Below are 18,209 nucleotides of genomic sequence, written 5' to 3'. Positions count from 1 at the left end.
CTTGATTCACTTCACTGTTTTGGTTCATAAAAGTTTTCCCAGGTTCCTCTGAAAGTATACCCTTCATTATTTCTTATAGCACAACAGCTTTTCATCATATGTATGTACCATAACTTTCTTAGCCAGTCCCCAACTGATGGACATCCCTTTGGATTTCTATTCTTTGCAAACTCAAAAAAGAGCTCTATTTTTGTACATCCTTAGTTAGAGTTTGTTTTGTTTATGAATAATCTCTCTCTTAATAAAACCTCTTTCTAATTCCCTTTTCTCCCTTCTCCCTCCTATTTCCTAGTTAAGTGAAATGTATTTCCCTGCCCAGCTCAGAGTGTTTGTGTATATATCCTTCCTTTCTTTTACCATTTCAAATGAGAGTGGGCTTCAAATGTCAAGCACTTCTCTCACTCCTACCTTCTTGTTTGTATAGACTTCTGCTTGTACCCTGTTTACAGGATATAATTTTCCTTCGTCTTCCTTTTCCTCTCCAGTATCTTCCTCTTCCTCTCTTTTTCCATTATTTTTAAAAGATCATTAAGATTACAGAACCTCTTAGGCCTTTGGTCTCATTAGACTCCCTCTGTGACCTCTAACAATGATAGGGCTTAGAGAAGACACATTTATCATCTTCTTGTATTACAGTGTAAGGAATTTATCCCTGTTTAATCCCTCATGATTGATTATGTTTACTTTTTAATGTTTCTTTTAACCTCTACATTTAAACTTAGTATATAGTCAGTAAACATTTATTAAGTGCTTACTGTATGCCAAGCATTGGGGATACAAATAAAAAAAGAAAATCCCTGCCCCCCAGGAGCTCACAATCAAATGGGGGAAGACAATAACAAAAGGAAGGGGGAGAGGGGCCACCAGAGGGTACTTGACCTAGGGCATGATGTTCCTGGCATTGACACTGAGCAGAGAAGCTGATGGTAAATGAAGTTAACTGGAAAGTCTGAGCGTTCTATAAAAGGAAGCTTGGGAGGAATTGATTGCTCTGACCTTCACCCCTGCAGGTCAGAGGGGATAGGCAAGTGAGGGTGCTGAGGAGGTGTTGAGCACCAGAGCTAAATTAGCACTCTCCTGGATGACGAGATTTCTGATGACGAGCTTATCTTGGGGAAGATGTTCCTGAACTGACGAGAACATCTGAACTAAATCTCAGTTTTCTGTGGCTCTGGTCTTTTCATCAGAAATGTTTGGGAGTCCTCTATTGGAGGATGGATTGTTGAGTGTGAGGAACTATAAAGATGCCTGTATCATTGGATTAGAAAGTAAGATGTAATAAGACTGAGGAGGCAGGAAAAAGTCAGGTTAGGAAGCCCTTTAAAAGGTGCTGGAGGTATGATAGGGAGCCACTGGAATTTATTGAGTAGAGGGGTGACATAGTCAGACATGCATGTAAGACACCTGAGTATAAGATGGCTTGAAGAGGGGAGAAACTCACGGCAAGGAGACCAACCAAAAGGCAGTAGTCCAAGTATCAGGTGATCCTGCATCTGGATGGTGAAAGTATCAGAACAGAGAAAAGAGCACAGAGAAATGTTATATGGTAGAAACTATAGGACTTGACAGCTAATTGAATATGAAGTGTGAGAGAGAGGGAAGTGAAAATGTCAGCCTAGATGATTGGAGAGCATAGTGGTGCCCTTGACAGCAATAAGGAAGTAGTAGGAATAAAATATTTGTGAAACACTTTGCACAGCTCCAGGGACATAGTAGGTGCTGCATAAATGCTCGTTATTGTTGTTCAATTTAGTTCAGAAGAGGAGAGAGGGTTTGGGGGAAAAGATAATGACTTCAGTTTTGGACATACTGTTTAAGATATCTTTTGGACTTCCATTTTGAAATGTGCGGTAGATGGACCGTTGTGATGTGAGACTGGAGGTCAGGGAAGAGGTTAGAGCTGGATAAGTAGATCCAGTCATTTCTATAGAAGTGATCATTGAAAGCATGGGGGCTTAAGAGATCAACAAATGAAGCATTAAAGGAGGAAAAGAAGAGAAGAGGGCCTAGGACAGATCCTTAAGGGACAGTCACAGTTATTGGGTTCCAGCCAGAAGAAGGTCCACAAAAGGAGTCAGAGGAGGAGTCACATGGGTATCAGGAGAACCAGTTCCTAGAAAGAAAACATGGAAGAGAATGTTAAGTTGAGAAGGGTGATCCATTGTCAAAAGTTGAGGTAAAATAAGGATGAGGATTGAGAAAAAGATAATTAAATTTGGCATTTTATAGAGCGTTCTTGTATTGTTGGTGAAGTTGTGAACTAGTTCAATCATTCTGGAAAGTAGTTTGGAATTTTTTCCAAAAGTTATTAAACTGTGCATACCTTTTGACCCAGCAATACTGTCCCTAGGTCTATACTCCACAGAGATCAAAGAAAGAGGAAAAAGACTCCTCCATACCAAAACATGTATTTATAGCAGCTGTTTTCATGGTGGTAAAGTATTGGAAACTAAGGGAGTACTGTCAGTTAGGAAATGGCACAAGTTAGAGTATAGGAAGGTGATGATATACTGTTCATCTGTGACAAGTGAGAGGGATTGTTTCAGAAAAATCTGGCAAGATGCATATGAATTTATGTAGAGTGAAGTGAGCAGAACCAGGAGAACAATTTTATAATAACAATATTGCAAAGGAAATGAATCCTAAAATACTTCGGAAAACTAACTTGCACAATGATGAAACATGCTATGCATCTCCAAATAGAGCACTGATGGACTCAGTACAAATTGAAGTATATTATCTTTTCTTTCTCTTTTGGACGTGGTAATATGACAGTTGATTTTGTATAACTGTACATATTTGTAATGGGTTTCATTTTTCTTGCCTTCTCATTTGGTAGAAAGGGGAAAGGGAGAAGAGAATTTAGAACTGAAAATAAAATTGAATTAAAAAGAGAGCAGTTTCTTTTGAATGATGAGGTTGGGAGCCAGACTGCAAAGAGTCTGCAAAGACAGGGAAAGGAAAGAAAGTGGAGGCTTCTATTGGCCATCTCAAGGAGTTAGCTGAAAAAAGGAGGAAAGATATGATGATAGCTAGAAGGGATAGACAGATCAAGTAAGACTTTTGAGGATGAATGAAATATGAGCATGTTTGTAAGCAGTAGGAGAGCAGCCAATAGATAGGAAGCTATTGAAGATTAGTGAGAGTAGGTGTGATAGAGGCAACAATCTGCTGGAGATCACATGGAATGGGATCACCTGTGCATTGGGTTTATTTTATCCCTTTCCATTTGATAAATATCTACTCCCTGCCCTCTCCCCTTACAGTTGTATAGAGGGGATTCTTATTAAGCTACCTGTTGGATAAGATGGCTTCTGAGGCATAGTTATTCTCCACTTTACTCTTTATCAGGTCATATGAGTCTTCCTATCTTTTTCTGAAGCTGTTTTTCATTTCTTGCAGCATAACATTCCATTACAATTACTGGGTTTTGTTCAGCCATTTAGAGGTTGAACTTTCAGTGTTTCATTAATAGCCTTTTACATATGCTGAGGAAAATGAATTAAAATGTTATATTTACATAATAAACTAAAAATGACTTTTGGGTAGAGGAAAATAGAGAGGCATGTGATTTGAGCAGGCTGCAACATTATAACCAGGGAGGAATTTAAAAATCAGCAGGAGTAAAAGTTGTCATCAAGTCACTCTCTAATAGGAAGAGACCTGAGTGAAACAAAGTTGGCAAATGAAGGCCAGCTTACTGAAGTTGGAAGAGGATACACATTTTTCTGGAGTGGGTGCAGTGAAGGGGAACACCGTGAAGCTGGTGCAGGTTTGGCAATCAAAACTAATCTAATCAGCAAACTGGGATGCCTGCCAAAAGGAGTGAATGACAGACTCATGACAATGTGATTGCCATTCGCAGGAAAATGTCATACCATCATCCATCATGAGTGCCTATGGCTCCCACCATGACAAACCCTGATGAAGTCAAAGAAAAATTTTATGAAGACCTAGAGACCCTTGTCATCAGTGTGCCAAAAGAGGACAAGCTTATTATTCTGGGTGACTTTAATGCTAGAGTAGGCTCAGACTACCAGACTTGTTAGGGAGTCCTAGGGAGGAATGGAGTTGGAAACAGCAACAGCAATGGTCATTTACTGCTGAAGACTTGTATATCACGTGACCTTCTCATTGCCAACACTGTATTCCATTTACCTAAACACAATAAAACTTCATGGATGCACCCTTGCAGCAAACATTGACATCTAATAGACAATGTAATTGTAAGGAGAAGAGACAGACAAGATGTGAGAGTGACAAAGGCAATTTGTGGTACAGAGTGCTAAACTGATCATAGACTTATCCTTTCCAAGCTAAATATTCGCATCCATCTAAAGTGCTGCCCCCAAGGCAAAATGACTACCAGAAGAATTAATGTCAGTAAATTAGAGCTCCTCTGAGTGTTAACAGTTTGTTGCTAACTTGGAGAGAGAGTTGAGCAGCACATAGTTGGCAGCAGTGGAGCAGAGAAGGAGTGGGCAGCTCTCAGATTTGGTGTACAGCACTGAATTTGCTCATCTGAGTCAGAACACTCACAAACACCAAGACTGGTTTGATGAAAATGATGGGGAAATTCAGAAGCTGCTCAATGAAAAATGATAACTCCATAGGATTTACCAGCAGAATAGTTCATGCACCTCTAAGAAAGCAGTATTTAATTCCATTAAAAGCAAAGCACAAGCAAAGCTTAGAGAGATGCAAGATTTTTGGCTCAGTAAGAAGGCAGATGAAATTCAGTTTTATGCTGATAGTAACAATCCAAAGTGCTTTTATGATTCCCTGAAAGCTATTTATGGACCAAAAACCTCTGGTGCATCACAACTTCTCAGTGCTGATGGAGCCACATTGATTAGTGATAAGGACATGTTCCTAGAGAAGTGGGCTGAACAGTTTCATAGCGTTCTCAACAGACCATCATTAATCAATGCTGAGGCCATTGACCATTTATCTCAGGTTGAAGTCAGTCCCTCCTTAGCTGAACTTCCAACTGAAAAAGAGGTTTCGAGGGCTCCTTTCATGTGGCAAAGCACCTGGTGTTGATTCTGTTCCAACTGAGATTTACAAGGTAGGGGAACCATTGCTCATACAAAAGCTGATTGAAATTTTCCAGGTTATGTGACAAGAGGAGGTTATCCCCCAGGAGTTCAAAAATGCCTCCATTGTCCATCTCTGTAAAGGTAAAGGGAATAGATTGTCCTGGGACAATCACAGGGGAGCGTCTCTGTCATAGTCATTGCTGGCAGAATTCTTGCTAGAATCCTCCTTAATAGGCTGATCCTTCACCTGGAAGATGGCCACGTACCTGACAGCCAGTGTGGCTTTAGAAAGGGCTGAGCAACAGTCAATATGGTGTTTGCTGCCTGACAACTCCAGGAGAAATGCCAGGAGCAGAACAGAGGTCTGTACACATTTGTAGATGTGACCAAGGCCTTTGACACTGTTAGTCATGAGGGCTAATGGAAAATTATGTCAAAATTTGCCAGAGAAGTTTATCAATATTGTACGTCAGTTTCTCGATGGCATGTTTGCCCGGGTTCTGGATAACGGACAATGATCTCGTGCCTTCCCAGTCACCAATGGAGTGAAACATGGCTGTGTGCTTGCTCCCATGCTTTTTATCATGATGTTTTCAGCCATGTTGTCAAATGTTTTCAGTGAGGATGAACACAGCATGAAGGTCAACTACTGTACTGATGGCAAGTTCTTCAGTTTGAAAAGGCCACAGGCTAAGATCAAAGTGGAAGGAGTGTTGGTCCATCATTTTCTGTTTGCAGATGAGTGTGCGCTCAGTGCAGCCTCTGAAGCTGAGATGCAACAAAGTACGGATCAATTCTCTGCTGCCTGTGCCAATGTTGGCCTAATAATTAACACCAAGAAAACACAGGTGCTCCATCAGCCACTACCACATCATCCATATGTGGAACCATTGGTTACAACAAATAGAGAAGTTCTGAATGCTGTGGATTAGTTCACTTACCTTGGTAGTGTACTTTCTTTTTTTTTTCTTTTTTTTAAAACTTATTTATTTATTTAACTTTTAACATTCATTTTCACAGAATTTTGGGCTCCAAATTTTCTTCCCCCTTGTCCCCTCCCCCCACCCCAAAACACCGAGCATTCCAATTGCCCCCATCACCAATCTGCTCTCTCCTCCATCATTCCTCTCTGCCCTTGTCTCCATCCTCTCCTCTGTCCTGTAGGGCCAAATAACTTTCTATACCGCTTTACCTGTATTTCTTATTTCCTAGAGGCAAGAACAGTACTCGACAGTTGTTCCTAAAACTTTGAGTTCCAACTTCTTTTCCTCCCTCCCTCCCCACCCCCTTCCTTTGGAAGGACAGCAATTCAATATAGGCCAAATCTGTGTAGTTTTGCAAATGACTCCCATAATAGTCGTGTTGTATAAGACTAACTATATTTCCCTCCATCCTATCCTGCCCCCAATTACTTCTATTCTCTCTTTTGATCCTGTCCCTCCCCATGAGTGTCGACCTCAAATTGCACCCTCCTCCCCATGCCCTCCCTTCCATCGTCCCCCCCACCCTGTTTATCCCCTTATCCCCCACTTTCCTGTATTGTAAGATAGGTTATCATACCAAAATGAGTGTGTATTTTATTCCTTCCTTTAGTGGAATGTGATGAGAGTAAACTTCATGTTTTTCTCTCACCTCCCCTCTCTTTCCCCAAACTAAAAAAGTCTTTTGCTTGCCTCTTTTATGAGAGATAATTTGCCCCATTCCATTTCTCCCTTTCTCCTCCCATGTATTTCTCTCTCACTGCTTGATTTCATTTTTTTAAGATATGATCCCATCCTATTCAATTCACTCTGTGCACTCTGTCTCTATGTGTGTGTGTGTGTGTGCATGTGTGTGTGTGTAATCCCACCCAGTATCCAGATCCTGAAAAGTTTCAAGAGTTACAAATATTGTCTTTCCATGTAGGAATGTAAACAGTTCAACTTTTATAAGTCCCTTATGACTTCTCTTTGCTGTTTACCTTTTCATGCTTCTCTTCATTCTTGTGTTTGAAAGTCAAATTTTCTTTTTAGCTCTGGTCTTTTCATCAACAATGCTTGAAAGTCCTCTATTTCATTGAAAGATCAATTTTTCCCCTGAAGTATTATCCTCAGTTTTGCTGGGTAGGTGATTCTTGGTTTTAGTCCTAGTTCCTTTGACCTCTGCAATATCCTATTCCATGCCCTTCGATCCCTTAATGTAGAAGCTGCTAGATCTTGTGTTATCCTGATTGTATTTCCACAATACTTGAATTGTTTCTTTCTAGCTGCTTTTGCAATATTTTCTCCTTGACCTGGGAACTCTGGAGTTTGGCCACAATATTCCTAGGAGTTTCTCTTTTTGGATCTTTTTTCAGGTGGTGATCAGTAGATTCTTTCAATATTTATTTTGCCCTCTGGTTCTAGAATATTAGGGCAGTTTTCCTTGATAATTTCATGAAAGATGATATCTAGGCTCTTTTTTTTGATCATGGCTTTCAGGTAGGCCCATAATTTTTAAATTGTCTCTCCTGGATCTATTTTCTAGGTCAGTTGTTTTTCCAATGAGATATTTCACATTATCTTCCATTTTTTCATTCTTTTGGTTTTGTTTTGTGATTTCTTGGTTTCTCATAAAGTCATTGGCCTCCATCTGTTCATTCTAATTTTGAAAGAACTATTTTCTTCAGTGAGCTTTTGAATCTCCTTTTCCATTTGGCTAATTCTGCTTTTTAAAGCATTCTTCTCCTCATTGGCTTCTTGAACCTCCTTTGCCAATTGAGTTAGCCTATTTTTCAAGGTGTTATTTTCTTCAGCATTTTTTTGGGTCTCCTTTAGCAGGGTGCTGATCTGCTGTTCATACTTTGCTTGCAAGTCTTTCATTGCTCTTCCCAGTTTTTCCTCCACCTCTCTAACATAATTTTCAAAATTTTCTGAGCTCTTTTTGAGCTTTTCCCAGGTCTGATCCCATTGAGTGGGCTGGGATACAGAAGCCCTGACTTCTGTGTCTTTCCCTGATGGTGAGCACCGCTCTTCCTCATCAGAAAGGAGGGGAGGAGAAACCTGTTCACCAAGAAAGTAACCCTCTATAGTCTTGGTTTTTTTCCCTTTTCTGGGCATTTTCCCAGCCAGTGACTTGACCTCTGAATATTCTCCTCACACCCACCTGGCCTCTGGATCCTCCCAGCCAGCGCTTGGGGTCTGAGACTCAAATGCTGCTTCCCAGCCTCAGGGCTTTGGGCGGGGGCAGGGCTGCTATTCAGTGTGAGATCAAGTTCAGCTGCCCAGGTGGGGGCAGGGCCGTCTCACGGGCTCAGTTCCCTCAGGGGGTTTATGCAGAGACCTTCAACAATGGATCCAGGCTCCTGCCTGCTTGGGGATCCCTGGTCTGCTCCCACCTCCGCTGGTGCCTCCCGAGGGGGCCTGAGTCATGGGGGCTCCCCATTCCCCTCTCGACCTGCCAAAGAGACCCTCTCACAGACCCTTGTCACCTGTGGGTGGAGGGACCCGCGCGGCTGCTGGAGATTCTGTCCCTGAAGCCTGCTCGGATCTGCTCCTCTTGGCACTGGGCAGCCAATGCAGGGCAGGGCTCTGCTCCGCATCCGCAGCGCAAAGAACCTTTTGCGAGAGGTTTTCAGGCTCTCTGGAACAGAAATCTCATCCACTCTGCTGTTCTGTGGCTTCTCCTGCTCCCTCATTTATTGGCAGCTCTTTTCTACAGATATTTCATGGGCTGTGGGTTCGGAGCTAGCGTATTTGTGTGTTTCTACTTCACCATTGGTAGTGTACTTTCTAGGGATGTGCACATGAACAATGAGGTTGATGCACGTATTGCCAGAGCTAGCTCAGTGTTTGGGAGACTGAAGAAAAGTTTGGGAGAGAAGAATGACTACCAAACTGAAGGTCTACAGAGCCATTGTGCTGACCTCATTGTTATATGCTTGTGAAACATGGACAGTCTACCAACGCCATGCCTGAATTGCTTCCATTTGAACTGTCTTAGGAAGGTTCTGAAGATCACCTGGCAGGATAAGGTACCAGACACTTAAGTCCTTGCTCGAGCTGAACTGCCAGGCATTCAAACTATTCTTTAGAGAGTGCAACTCCGAAGGGCTCGCCACATTGTTCAAATGCATAATATTTGCTTGCCATAAAGACTATTTTATGGAAAACTTGCATGGGGCAAACGATCAGAAGAAGCGATACTAGGACACTCTCAAGGTCTCTCTCAAGAACTTTGGATTTGACTGTGCAACATGGGAGACAGTGGCACAGGATCACTCAGCATGGCATGCCCACATCAGAAAAGGTGCTGTGTGCTTTGAGCAAAGCAGAATTGAGACAGCAGAAAGTAAACATAGGATGTGCAAATTTTGAGTATATTCACACGGACTATCTGTGCCCAACCTGTGGTAGAGCATTCCAAGCTTATATTGGTCTGATCAGCCACAGTTGGATGCACTGAAATTTCACTTTGTCATCATGATGTCATTTTGGTCCTCTTCAAAGATGAAGGAAAACAACCGATCAACCGACCAATAGGAAGAGAAGCTGTGCTGGGAAGTGGCAGAAATGAAGGATGACCAGGCACAAACATGATGCTCCACTGGAACCTTCAGAAGGTCAAGAGAAAGTGAGGAGAGGCATCCAGCATGTGGGGTGGAATGCCTTTGGATGGGTTCTAGTGTTCTATACCATTGCATGGAGCTTTCCTATCAAGATTACAGATGAGAGTATTTAGATAATAGAACATCATGTAAGATACTATGACAAAATAAAAATAAATTGCCAGTTTTGTACTAAAAATGTCCTGTATTTGATTCTATTGAAATATAGTGTCAATGTTTAAATGATAAGTTAATGCACCTCCAGTAAGAACTCTTTCCTTAAATGGTTCTCCTGAGTTACTGTGGCCATGAACCAGCCTCATTGAACTCAGTAAGAATTTTAAAAGACCTTGACAATATAGAACATTATACCAGATCTAATGAGGTAAAATTTAATAGGAATGGATTTGAAGCCTTATACTTAGGTTAAGAAAAAATGCTTCTCAAGTATAAGCCAGGGAAATTGTGACTATACAACAATTTATCTGAAAAATATGTGGGGATTCCAGTGGAATTGAAACTCAGCATGAGTCAGCAGAGTGTGTATATGTGTATATGTCTTGTTCCTCCTTAGTTATAATTCTGTGAGATCAGGGATCAGTTTATTTGTAAGTTACTTTCAGGGCCTAGAATAGTCCCTTATGTACAGTAAATTCTCCAATCGTTTTTTGAATTTTACTTTGAGATTGCCATTATATATGGACTAAGGACTCCAAGGTCAGGCAGATTGTAAGACAAGGCATTTTAAAACATGCATATCTATCTTTTAGGCCTCTGTTACTAGTCTTTAAAAGAATCATGATCACTGGAAGAGAGGTGTTAGACCAGAATTAAGCAAATGTCCTAATTATCAAACAGGAAGGAGGAAGATGGACTTCAGAAATTATTCATTGAACAAATTTAATGTGAATCTCATGCAAAACTCTAAAATATATCATTGAACAAGTGGTTTCTGATCACTTAAAAAATGAAGTGGTAGTCATTAAGAACGTGTCATGTCAAAACGGCTTTTTGTAGTAAGGTTACTGTACTGTTAGGTCAGGGTTAGGTTGTGTCTTGTATATTGATTTTTAGCAAAATCCTAATGCTATTCTTTTGGAGAGGATTAAAAGTTCAAGCTAGGTAAACTTAGTAGATTCATAGCTGGTTGAACTGAAGGTGGTATCCAAAATATATGAAATAATGTCAAGGCAAACTGATAAAGGTACACTAGTCTAGTGCATTGTTGGTGAAACTGTGATGCAACCATGTTGGAAAGTAGTTTGGAATTATGCAAATAAAGTGACTAAAATGTCAATATTCTATACATATACATTTGCATATTTGACTATGTTATAGCCACAATATCCAAAGCAGCACATTTTGTGGCATCAAAGAACTGGAGACAAAGCCCATTGATTGAGGAATGGTTAAATAGTATGGTATATGAATGAAGTAGAATATTACTGTGCTGTAACAAAGGACAAATATGATAAATCTAAAGAAGCAAGGAAAGACATGAACTGATGGAAAGGAAGAGCCAAGAAAACAGTATATACAATGACTAGAGCATTATAAATGGAAAGAACATAACCACAAAACAGCCAAAATGACAGAATAATCATGGCCCCAAAGAAAGGTACATGAGAAGAGCCAACTCCCAACTCTTTAATTTTGGGTTTGGTTTTTTTTTTTTTTTTTTTAGATCTGGCCCTGTAGCATTTAACCCTTCTGTATATTAATCATTTATTAAATGCCTTAGGTGCCCTTGGCACTGTGCAAATACTTGGAGGACTGTGAAGATGACATTTATCAGATCTGCAGATGATATAGAACAGGGAGGGACGGGTAATGTGCTGGAGCATTAAAGCAGTATTCAGCTAGACTAGACAGGTTAGAGTGATCAGCCAAAGGATATAGGATGTGAGACCTGGAGAAACAGGCCAGGGAAAGCATATATGCTAACTACTCCCATGTTTGAGGGGCTGTCATTTGGAAACATTGCTTCTTGGCCTGATAGAGCAGAGCTAAGAACTGGGAGTGGAAGTTTAAAGAGCAAAATTGAGTTTTTGTTTAATTAATGAAAAACTTCCTAATAATGAGCTTTCTTAGAGTGGAAAGGGGCTCTCTCAAAGTAATGGATTTCCTCTAATTAGGAGGCTTTCAAAAAAGACAAAAGGATAAATGACCACTTACTGTGATTTAGCAGTTTTTATTTAAATTAAAAGGACTAGATTTCCGTAAGGTCCCTTCCTTGAGTTTCTGAACTTTTCTCTTGACCCCTACTTTTTGAAATCTTGCCACATCCTAGGATATCTTCTAGAGTTTGTGCTCCGTTGTAATAGACACCCCTATTAAAACTACACTAAGACTTTGGACAGTTTCTGTAGTATACCTTCCTGCCACATTGAGGCATTGGATTTGTGTTTTAGTAGAGGATAGATTATATTTAATTGCAGTAGTAAATTAAAATGGAAATGATTTTTCAAGAGACCAAAGTTTCATCTTTAATATGCATCCAAATAGCTTTGCTCATGTAATGTAAACTTCAGAAAAAAGTGCCATGCAAAATTTTATTCAGTTTTTTTCCTTCTTGTCATAGCAGATATGTTCCTTTTTCAGAAAGTCAAGCTTGTCTGCATGAACGTCTTGGAGAGGTGCTGAGAGTTCTTCAGGCCATAATAAAAAAACACCAGATCCTCAACTCAGCTGATATTCTTAGTGCTGCAGGAGTAGTTATTGAAAAAGTGAAAGGTAAGAGAATCATAATGCTCTGGGAAAACTGAAAATATGTACCTTTTTTTGCTTCATAAGAAATACTTTTCTAAGAAATAATATTCTCAGAAGACTATATAACTTATAAGTAAACTGCCAGTGGTATTAAATGTCTAGTGTAATCCCTAATGTTTATTCTTAAATACTAAAAGTATCTGCCTGAAATGAAGTAAAATGGAGCTTCTTTGCATGGAAACAAACAATAAAATTCAATTCACAGAGCACATTTGTTAAGCTCCTACTGGATGCCAGTGGGGATACAAATAAAATAAAACAATCCCATCTTGTAAGAAGCTGACATTCTAATAAGAACATATGCAGCATAAGTGGAAAGTGAATAAATACAAATATACACAAAGGGAAGGGAGAGCACTGGCAATTGGGTGGAGTCAGGAAAAGCTTCCTGCAGAAGATAGGGCTTGAACAGCAGCCTGTTAAAGAGAAAGAGGCAGAAGTAAGGAAAGAGTTCATTCCAGCCATGGTGGGGGGGATGTCTAGTGAGGAGATGACACAGAGCCTACAGGTGAACATCATGTGTGCACTTTAGGGTGAAAAGAGAAGAACTGATATTTGATCCTAGAGGTCAAAGGAAGCCCCTGGGGAATCTGAACCATTACATTTAAGAAAAATTACTTTGTCAACAGAATTTAGGATGTATTGGAGTGGTGAAAAACCTAAGTCAGGGATACATTAAGCATTTTAAAATTGGATGTGCATTTTTTTTGGCTGTATAATATTTTACATTGGAAAAGATGTTCTTTTGATGAAAATGAATTCACCTTTTGGAATTTTTAATTATACATTACAGATGTTATTAATGAAGCAGGAAGCCACTGTATACAGTAGTATCAGGGAATTGACAGTGGGTACTTAGGACAGATAAGATGAGGGGGGAGTAGAATTTTAAGTGCTTGTTTAATGCTCAAGCAGTATTCAACCTTTATTGAGATTACCTTATGTGGTTTGAAAGAGCATTATTAGGGCATTGGTAATGTCAGCTTTGTGTTATCCTACTTTGTATTATAGGATTTGCCTATAAATAGAATATATATATATTAAAAAATGAGCTGTTTAACCTCATTGTTGACTAACAGTAGTGACTTTCTGATTTATCAAAAACATAGTTATTTTTAGGAGCTCTCATGCATATACATGAAGCTAATATCTATGACTAGGAAGAAATTTGGAATTCTGTTTTATTTCTACTATTTTATGAATGCTTGTGTGATTGCAAAGCATGCATTGGCTTGAATGAAACCCTATCCCTTGAATTCAGATCTCAATAAATAAAAGTATTAATAGGGTCTGGATGTTTTCCTGGACACTAGGAATACAAAGATAAAAGTGAAATCATCTCTACCCTTAAGGAGTTTAGTAAGTACTAAAGGAGAGAATGTATAAGAGATGTGCAGAAAATCAATACAAACCAATATTTTGAAGGTAAGTGTTGGTTACCATAATAAAAGGCATAAGATAATTTTAAGTACTATCCTTATGAATAGAAATATAAGAAATTAATGAATTTGCTTTTTTATCTTATGAACATTAGATAAGTATTTATACAGTTATCTGATATCTTGGTCTGGAACATGGAAAAACCAAAGCTGGTTTGCAATAGGCGAATGTAACAGCTAGTGTATCACTGGTGTAAATTTTAAAATTTTACCCAGTAGCCATACTTGTTTTCAGTAAGTCGTTTACAGATGCCATCAAACTTCATTTTGATAGGGCAATTTCTGTCTATAGAGAGCCAAATTTCCATGCTGAGAAATAGCAATGGTTGATTGTTGTTAGTGGCTATTGTATGCTGTCAGGATGTCCTGGGGAAAGAGAGTGCACGTTTAGAGTTGATGCCCGCATTCCAGAAGCAGACTTGAGTGAAGAAAGCCATTTCTTCAGGCTGCTTTGTAGGCAGAGCCTTTGTATCTTTGGGTATGACAGCCTTTTACATTGATTTCACTCTATGGCTGTCTTCCTTCATGGGGTCATTGTTGCTCTATTTTGCCTCGCTGGATGTATCTGAAAGGGAAAGATTCTGCAGCCTTTTAAAATATTTGGTGGCCTCACACAAAGTAACAATCACTTTGGAATTAGAAACAGTTTCAGAGCAAAACATCTTTGGGGAGGGGCTGTATGTTTTTAACCACGAATCCCTTGTCATTAGTGCAGGATTTCACAATTTGTTACATTTCCAAAGATGTTTGGCTAAGGGATATATAGTATATGTTATGGTGAGTTATACTTCAACAGTACATTATGTATCATTAGATTTCTGTTACTTTGTCTCTGATTTAATCTTCTTAATAGCTGGTAAACTAAGAAGGTTAAATAAAATGTTAGAGAAATGTACTGACAAACTTTGATATATTTCTGAATTTATGCTTAGGAGTTCATACCTAGATACGTATATATGTATGTGTTAGTAGTAAGTAAATGTGTTTATAACACTTGTAGATTTTTGTAGCTGATGCTTAGCTATGTTTAAAAGTTTTATTGTGTAATTTAATTATATAGGGTAAAACTAAATGATGACCAAAAAGGGAAAAGTGCCGTTAAAAATGTGGCTGCCACTGCTGCATTTAGTTAGAAGTGATAGTAATGGTAGATTTCACATATATAGGTATATATACACATACATGTAAACACAAACATATATGTAATACTAAATGGACTGTAGTCTCAAATTCAATTTTAAAATTCTGTTTGTTTTTGTTCCCCTGAGTTTTAAAAGAAGTGTCTGGAGGAAGGTATTTGATTAACCAAACTCCATAATATGGATTGAGATATATTTTTAACAAGGGTAATATATGTATTAACATGAGCCTAAAGACCCAGACCCGGAAGAAGTCATTTCAATAACTAAGGATTATAGATGAAGATATATACACACATATACATGTATATATGTATATCTATATAGATTTAGCATGCACTATTGGGTTTATTGCACATGTGACCTTATGTTATATCATTGTTGTGATGTTGGGATAACAAAAAATTTTTAAAGACTAAACTGCTGTTTATATGCACATATATGGGTATGTATATATGTGAGTGTGTACGTATGTATACATATATGAGTATGTGTTTAGTGTGTGTGCACAGATATGTGCATATAAATATCTTTAGTAAAGAAGTAATTGAGTTAGCCATTTGAAAAAAACTGAATGTCTACATGCATATGCGTGCATAGGCATATACATGCATACGCACGTGTAAGAATTCAGCATGCCTATGATGATATATATTTTCAGTAATAAGAGCCAGAGGCAAAAATCCTTTTTCTCATAACATGTCACATTTCACATTATAGTCTGACTATTTGAAGAACATGTTTTGAAAGAGAGCTGTGAATAAGAAGAAATAGCACAAAATAGGTCCTATGTTGGAGGCAGAATTCCAATGTGACCTCTGCTCTGTTTCCAGGACTGGATTGTTTTCACATGGCAGAATTATCCATGAGATTTGTCTGTTGATGGCTTAATGTGTCTCACATATTTGCAATGCCTCCCCATTTTTGTGTGGTCTGATATTCCTTAGCATAATTATTTCCGGAATGGAGAAATGATAGTTATCTTGCATGCCAAGTTCTTACATCTGCATCTTAAGACATTTTGTGAAGTTGTTTGACAATAAGTTAAAAAGTAAATAAGCTACTTCTGTATACAAGGCTCATAAGAATTGTCCCCTTATTTAATGTATCCTCCGTAGCTGTGAACTTCAACAATATTAATGAAGACAATAAGAGACATCTTTTCAGTGAAATATTTTCTTCTATAGAAACATTGGCATTCACCTTTGGTAACGCGTAAGTAAAAATTTGTTATTTAAGAAAATTTAGTCCCAGGGCAGAGTGATAGTATTGTTTGTTTCAGTACCCAAAAAACTCTATGACTAAGGATTAAATAACATTACAGATTTTGTGCATCTATATCCTGTACTACTTTGTTATCAAACTTAAAACTGCTAGGAAGGTAGTTCATTAGAGACAAATGCTTTCTCCCAGGTTCTGGTACATATACTCCACGTTTATATGTGGTGTTGGATCACTTCATGGAATTTCAAACTTGGAAAGTACTTTAGAGATCATTTAAGTTAACATGAGGGACCAGTCTCAAAGAGGCAAAAAAACTTAACCCAAATCCACAAAGACAGTAAGGAGTTTTGAAACCAGTCCCTCTGACTCCAGGTGTCCAATGTTGTTTCTACCATCTTGTACAGCTTCCTTTCTCTTGGAGGGATGGGAGTGGGGTATCACTAATAATATTTTATTAATCTGCTTTTAAAATAAACACTTTTGAGTGATTTGTTCATGAACTAACCTCTGTCACAATTTGTGTCTTTTTCTTCCTGTGATAGTGTTTCAGATTTCCTTATGGAAGATGTAGACTGTGGTTCATCATTGGAACTTCCTGTGTCTCAGAAAAGTCAAGTAAGCAGAGTTTAATTGTGGATAGAGTTTTAAGTTGAGCAACATTTCAGTATAATGCTTTCTTGCCCTTTTCATCTGACCAGTCTTACCATAATTCGACTTTTTTATATTCCTTATTTACTGAACTCACTAAAATATTATATCAGAGCAAGTATACATAGGATTAGGTTGAGTGATTATGCTTTATGAAAAGTCAGTTTCAGGAATTCTTTTAATTAGAATGAGGACACGTAATGAATACTTTTCATAGCTTCTCATATACATATTATTGTATTATCAGCAGTTTCAAACAGTCTTTTCATACTTTTAGAGTAGTAATTCTCACATACATTCCTACCAAACTCAAATCACCTTTCTATCAAAAGTAATTTTTGGCATTAGAGAAGAGCCTAGAGACCTAGAGATTTTAAGATATAGAACGCAGATCCCTCTTGAATATTTCTCACCTATGTTTCCTCAGTATCTGACACTCTGCCTTCAATTTAGTAGATGTTTGACCTCTTCAATTCAAAAAGCACAACTAAGAATGTCTCAGCCTGTTCAAATGCCATACAGGTTGTCTCTGCCGTCACCAAACAGTACTTAAAAGCTCTTCAGCTACCATCAATGGGATTCTCCCCAAAACTCTACTTTAACCATGTGTTGGGATAGGGGAAGAGGGGGTTCTCCCCAATTGGTAAAAAACAAAGTTGCTGTAGATTGATAATTAGCTCCCAACTGAAACTTCTGCAAATAGAGAAATTTGCAAAACATTGCCTGTGTAGAATTTTTATTTTTACATTTATTTATTTATTTTTAGATTACGATATTCATTTCCACAAAATTTTGAGTTTCAATTTTTCTCCCCATCTCTCCCCTTCTCCCATCCCATAACACCTTGCATTCTGATTACCCCTTCCCTCAATGTGCCCTCCCTTCTATCACAACTCACTCTTCCCTTATCCCCATCTTCTCTCTTTTCTTGTAGGGCAAGATAGATTTCTATACCCCATTGCCTGTATTTCTTATTTCCCAGATATATACAATAACAATTCTTAACATTTGTTTCTAATACTTTGAATTCCAACTTCTCTCCCTTCCTCCTGCCCCATCCATCCCCACCAAGAAGGCAAGCAATTCAATACAGGCTATATATGTGTCATTTGGCAAAAGACTTCCATAATACTCATGTTGTGTAAGACTAACTATATTTCCCTCCATCCTGTCCCCCTTTTATTCTATTCTCTCATTTGACCTTGTCCCTTCCCAAAAGTGTTTATTTCTAGTTACTCCTTTGCCCCATTTGCCGTCCCTTCTATCATCCCCCTTGTCCCACTTGTCCCCTTCTCCTCTACTTTCCAGTATGTAAGATAGATTTTCATACCAAATTGAGTGAGCATGTTATTCCCTCCTTAAGCCATATGTGACAAGAGTAAGCTTC

General features: G+C 38.6%; 1 protein-coding gene across 3 annotated transcripts in view; it reads left to right on the top strand.

Annotated features, from left to right (window-relative positions):
* The window catches only part of LOC140527256 (rho GTPase-activating protein 29-like), an 82,844-nt gene that overhangs the window by 22,767 nt on the left and 41,868 nt on the right, over positions 1-18,209 (top strand). For all 3 annotated transcript variants that reach the window (XM_072644059.1, XM_072644057.1, XM_072644060.1), the window contains exons 3-5: positions 12,205-12,336; positions 16,069-16,165; positions 16,717-16,789. In XM_072644059.1, coding sequence (XP_072500160.1) covers positions 12,205-12,336; positions 16,069-16,165; positions 16,717-16,789 — 302 coding nt within the window. The remainder of the gene's footprint in view (positions 1-12,204; positions 12,337-16,068; positions 16,166-16,716; positions 16,790-18,209) is intronic.

The sequence above is a fragment of the Notamacropus eugenii genome, chromosome 2, assembly GCF_028372415.1.
Source record: "Notamacropus eugenii isolate mMacEug1 chromosome 2, mMacEug1.pri_v2, whole genome shotgun sequence".
Classification (NCBI taxonomy): domain Eukaryota; kingdom Metazoa; phylum Chordata; class Mammalia; order Diprotodontia; family Macropodidae; genus Notamacropus; species Notamacropus eugenii.
This window is presented reverse-complemented; position numbering and strand designations above follow the sequence as displayed.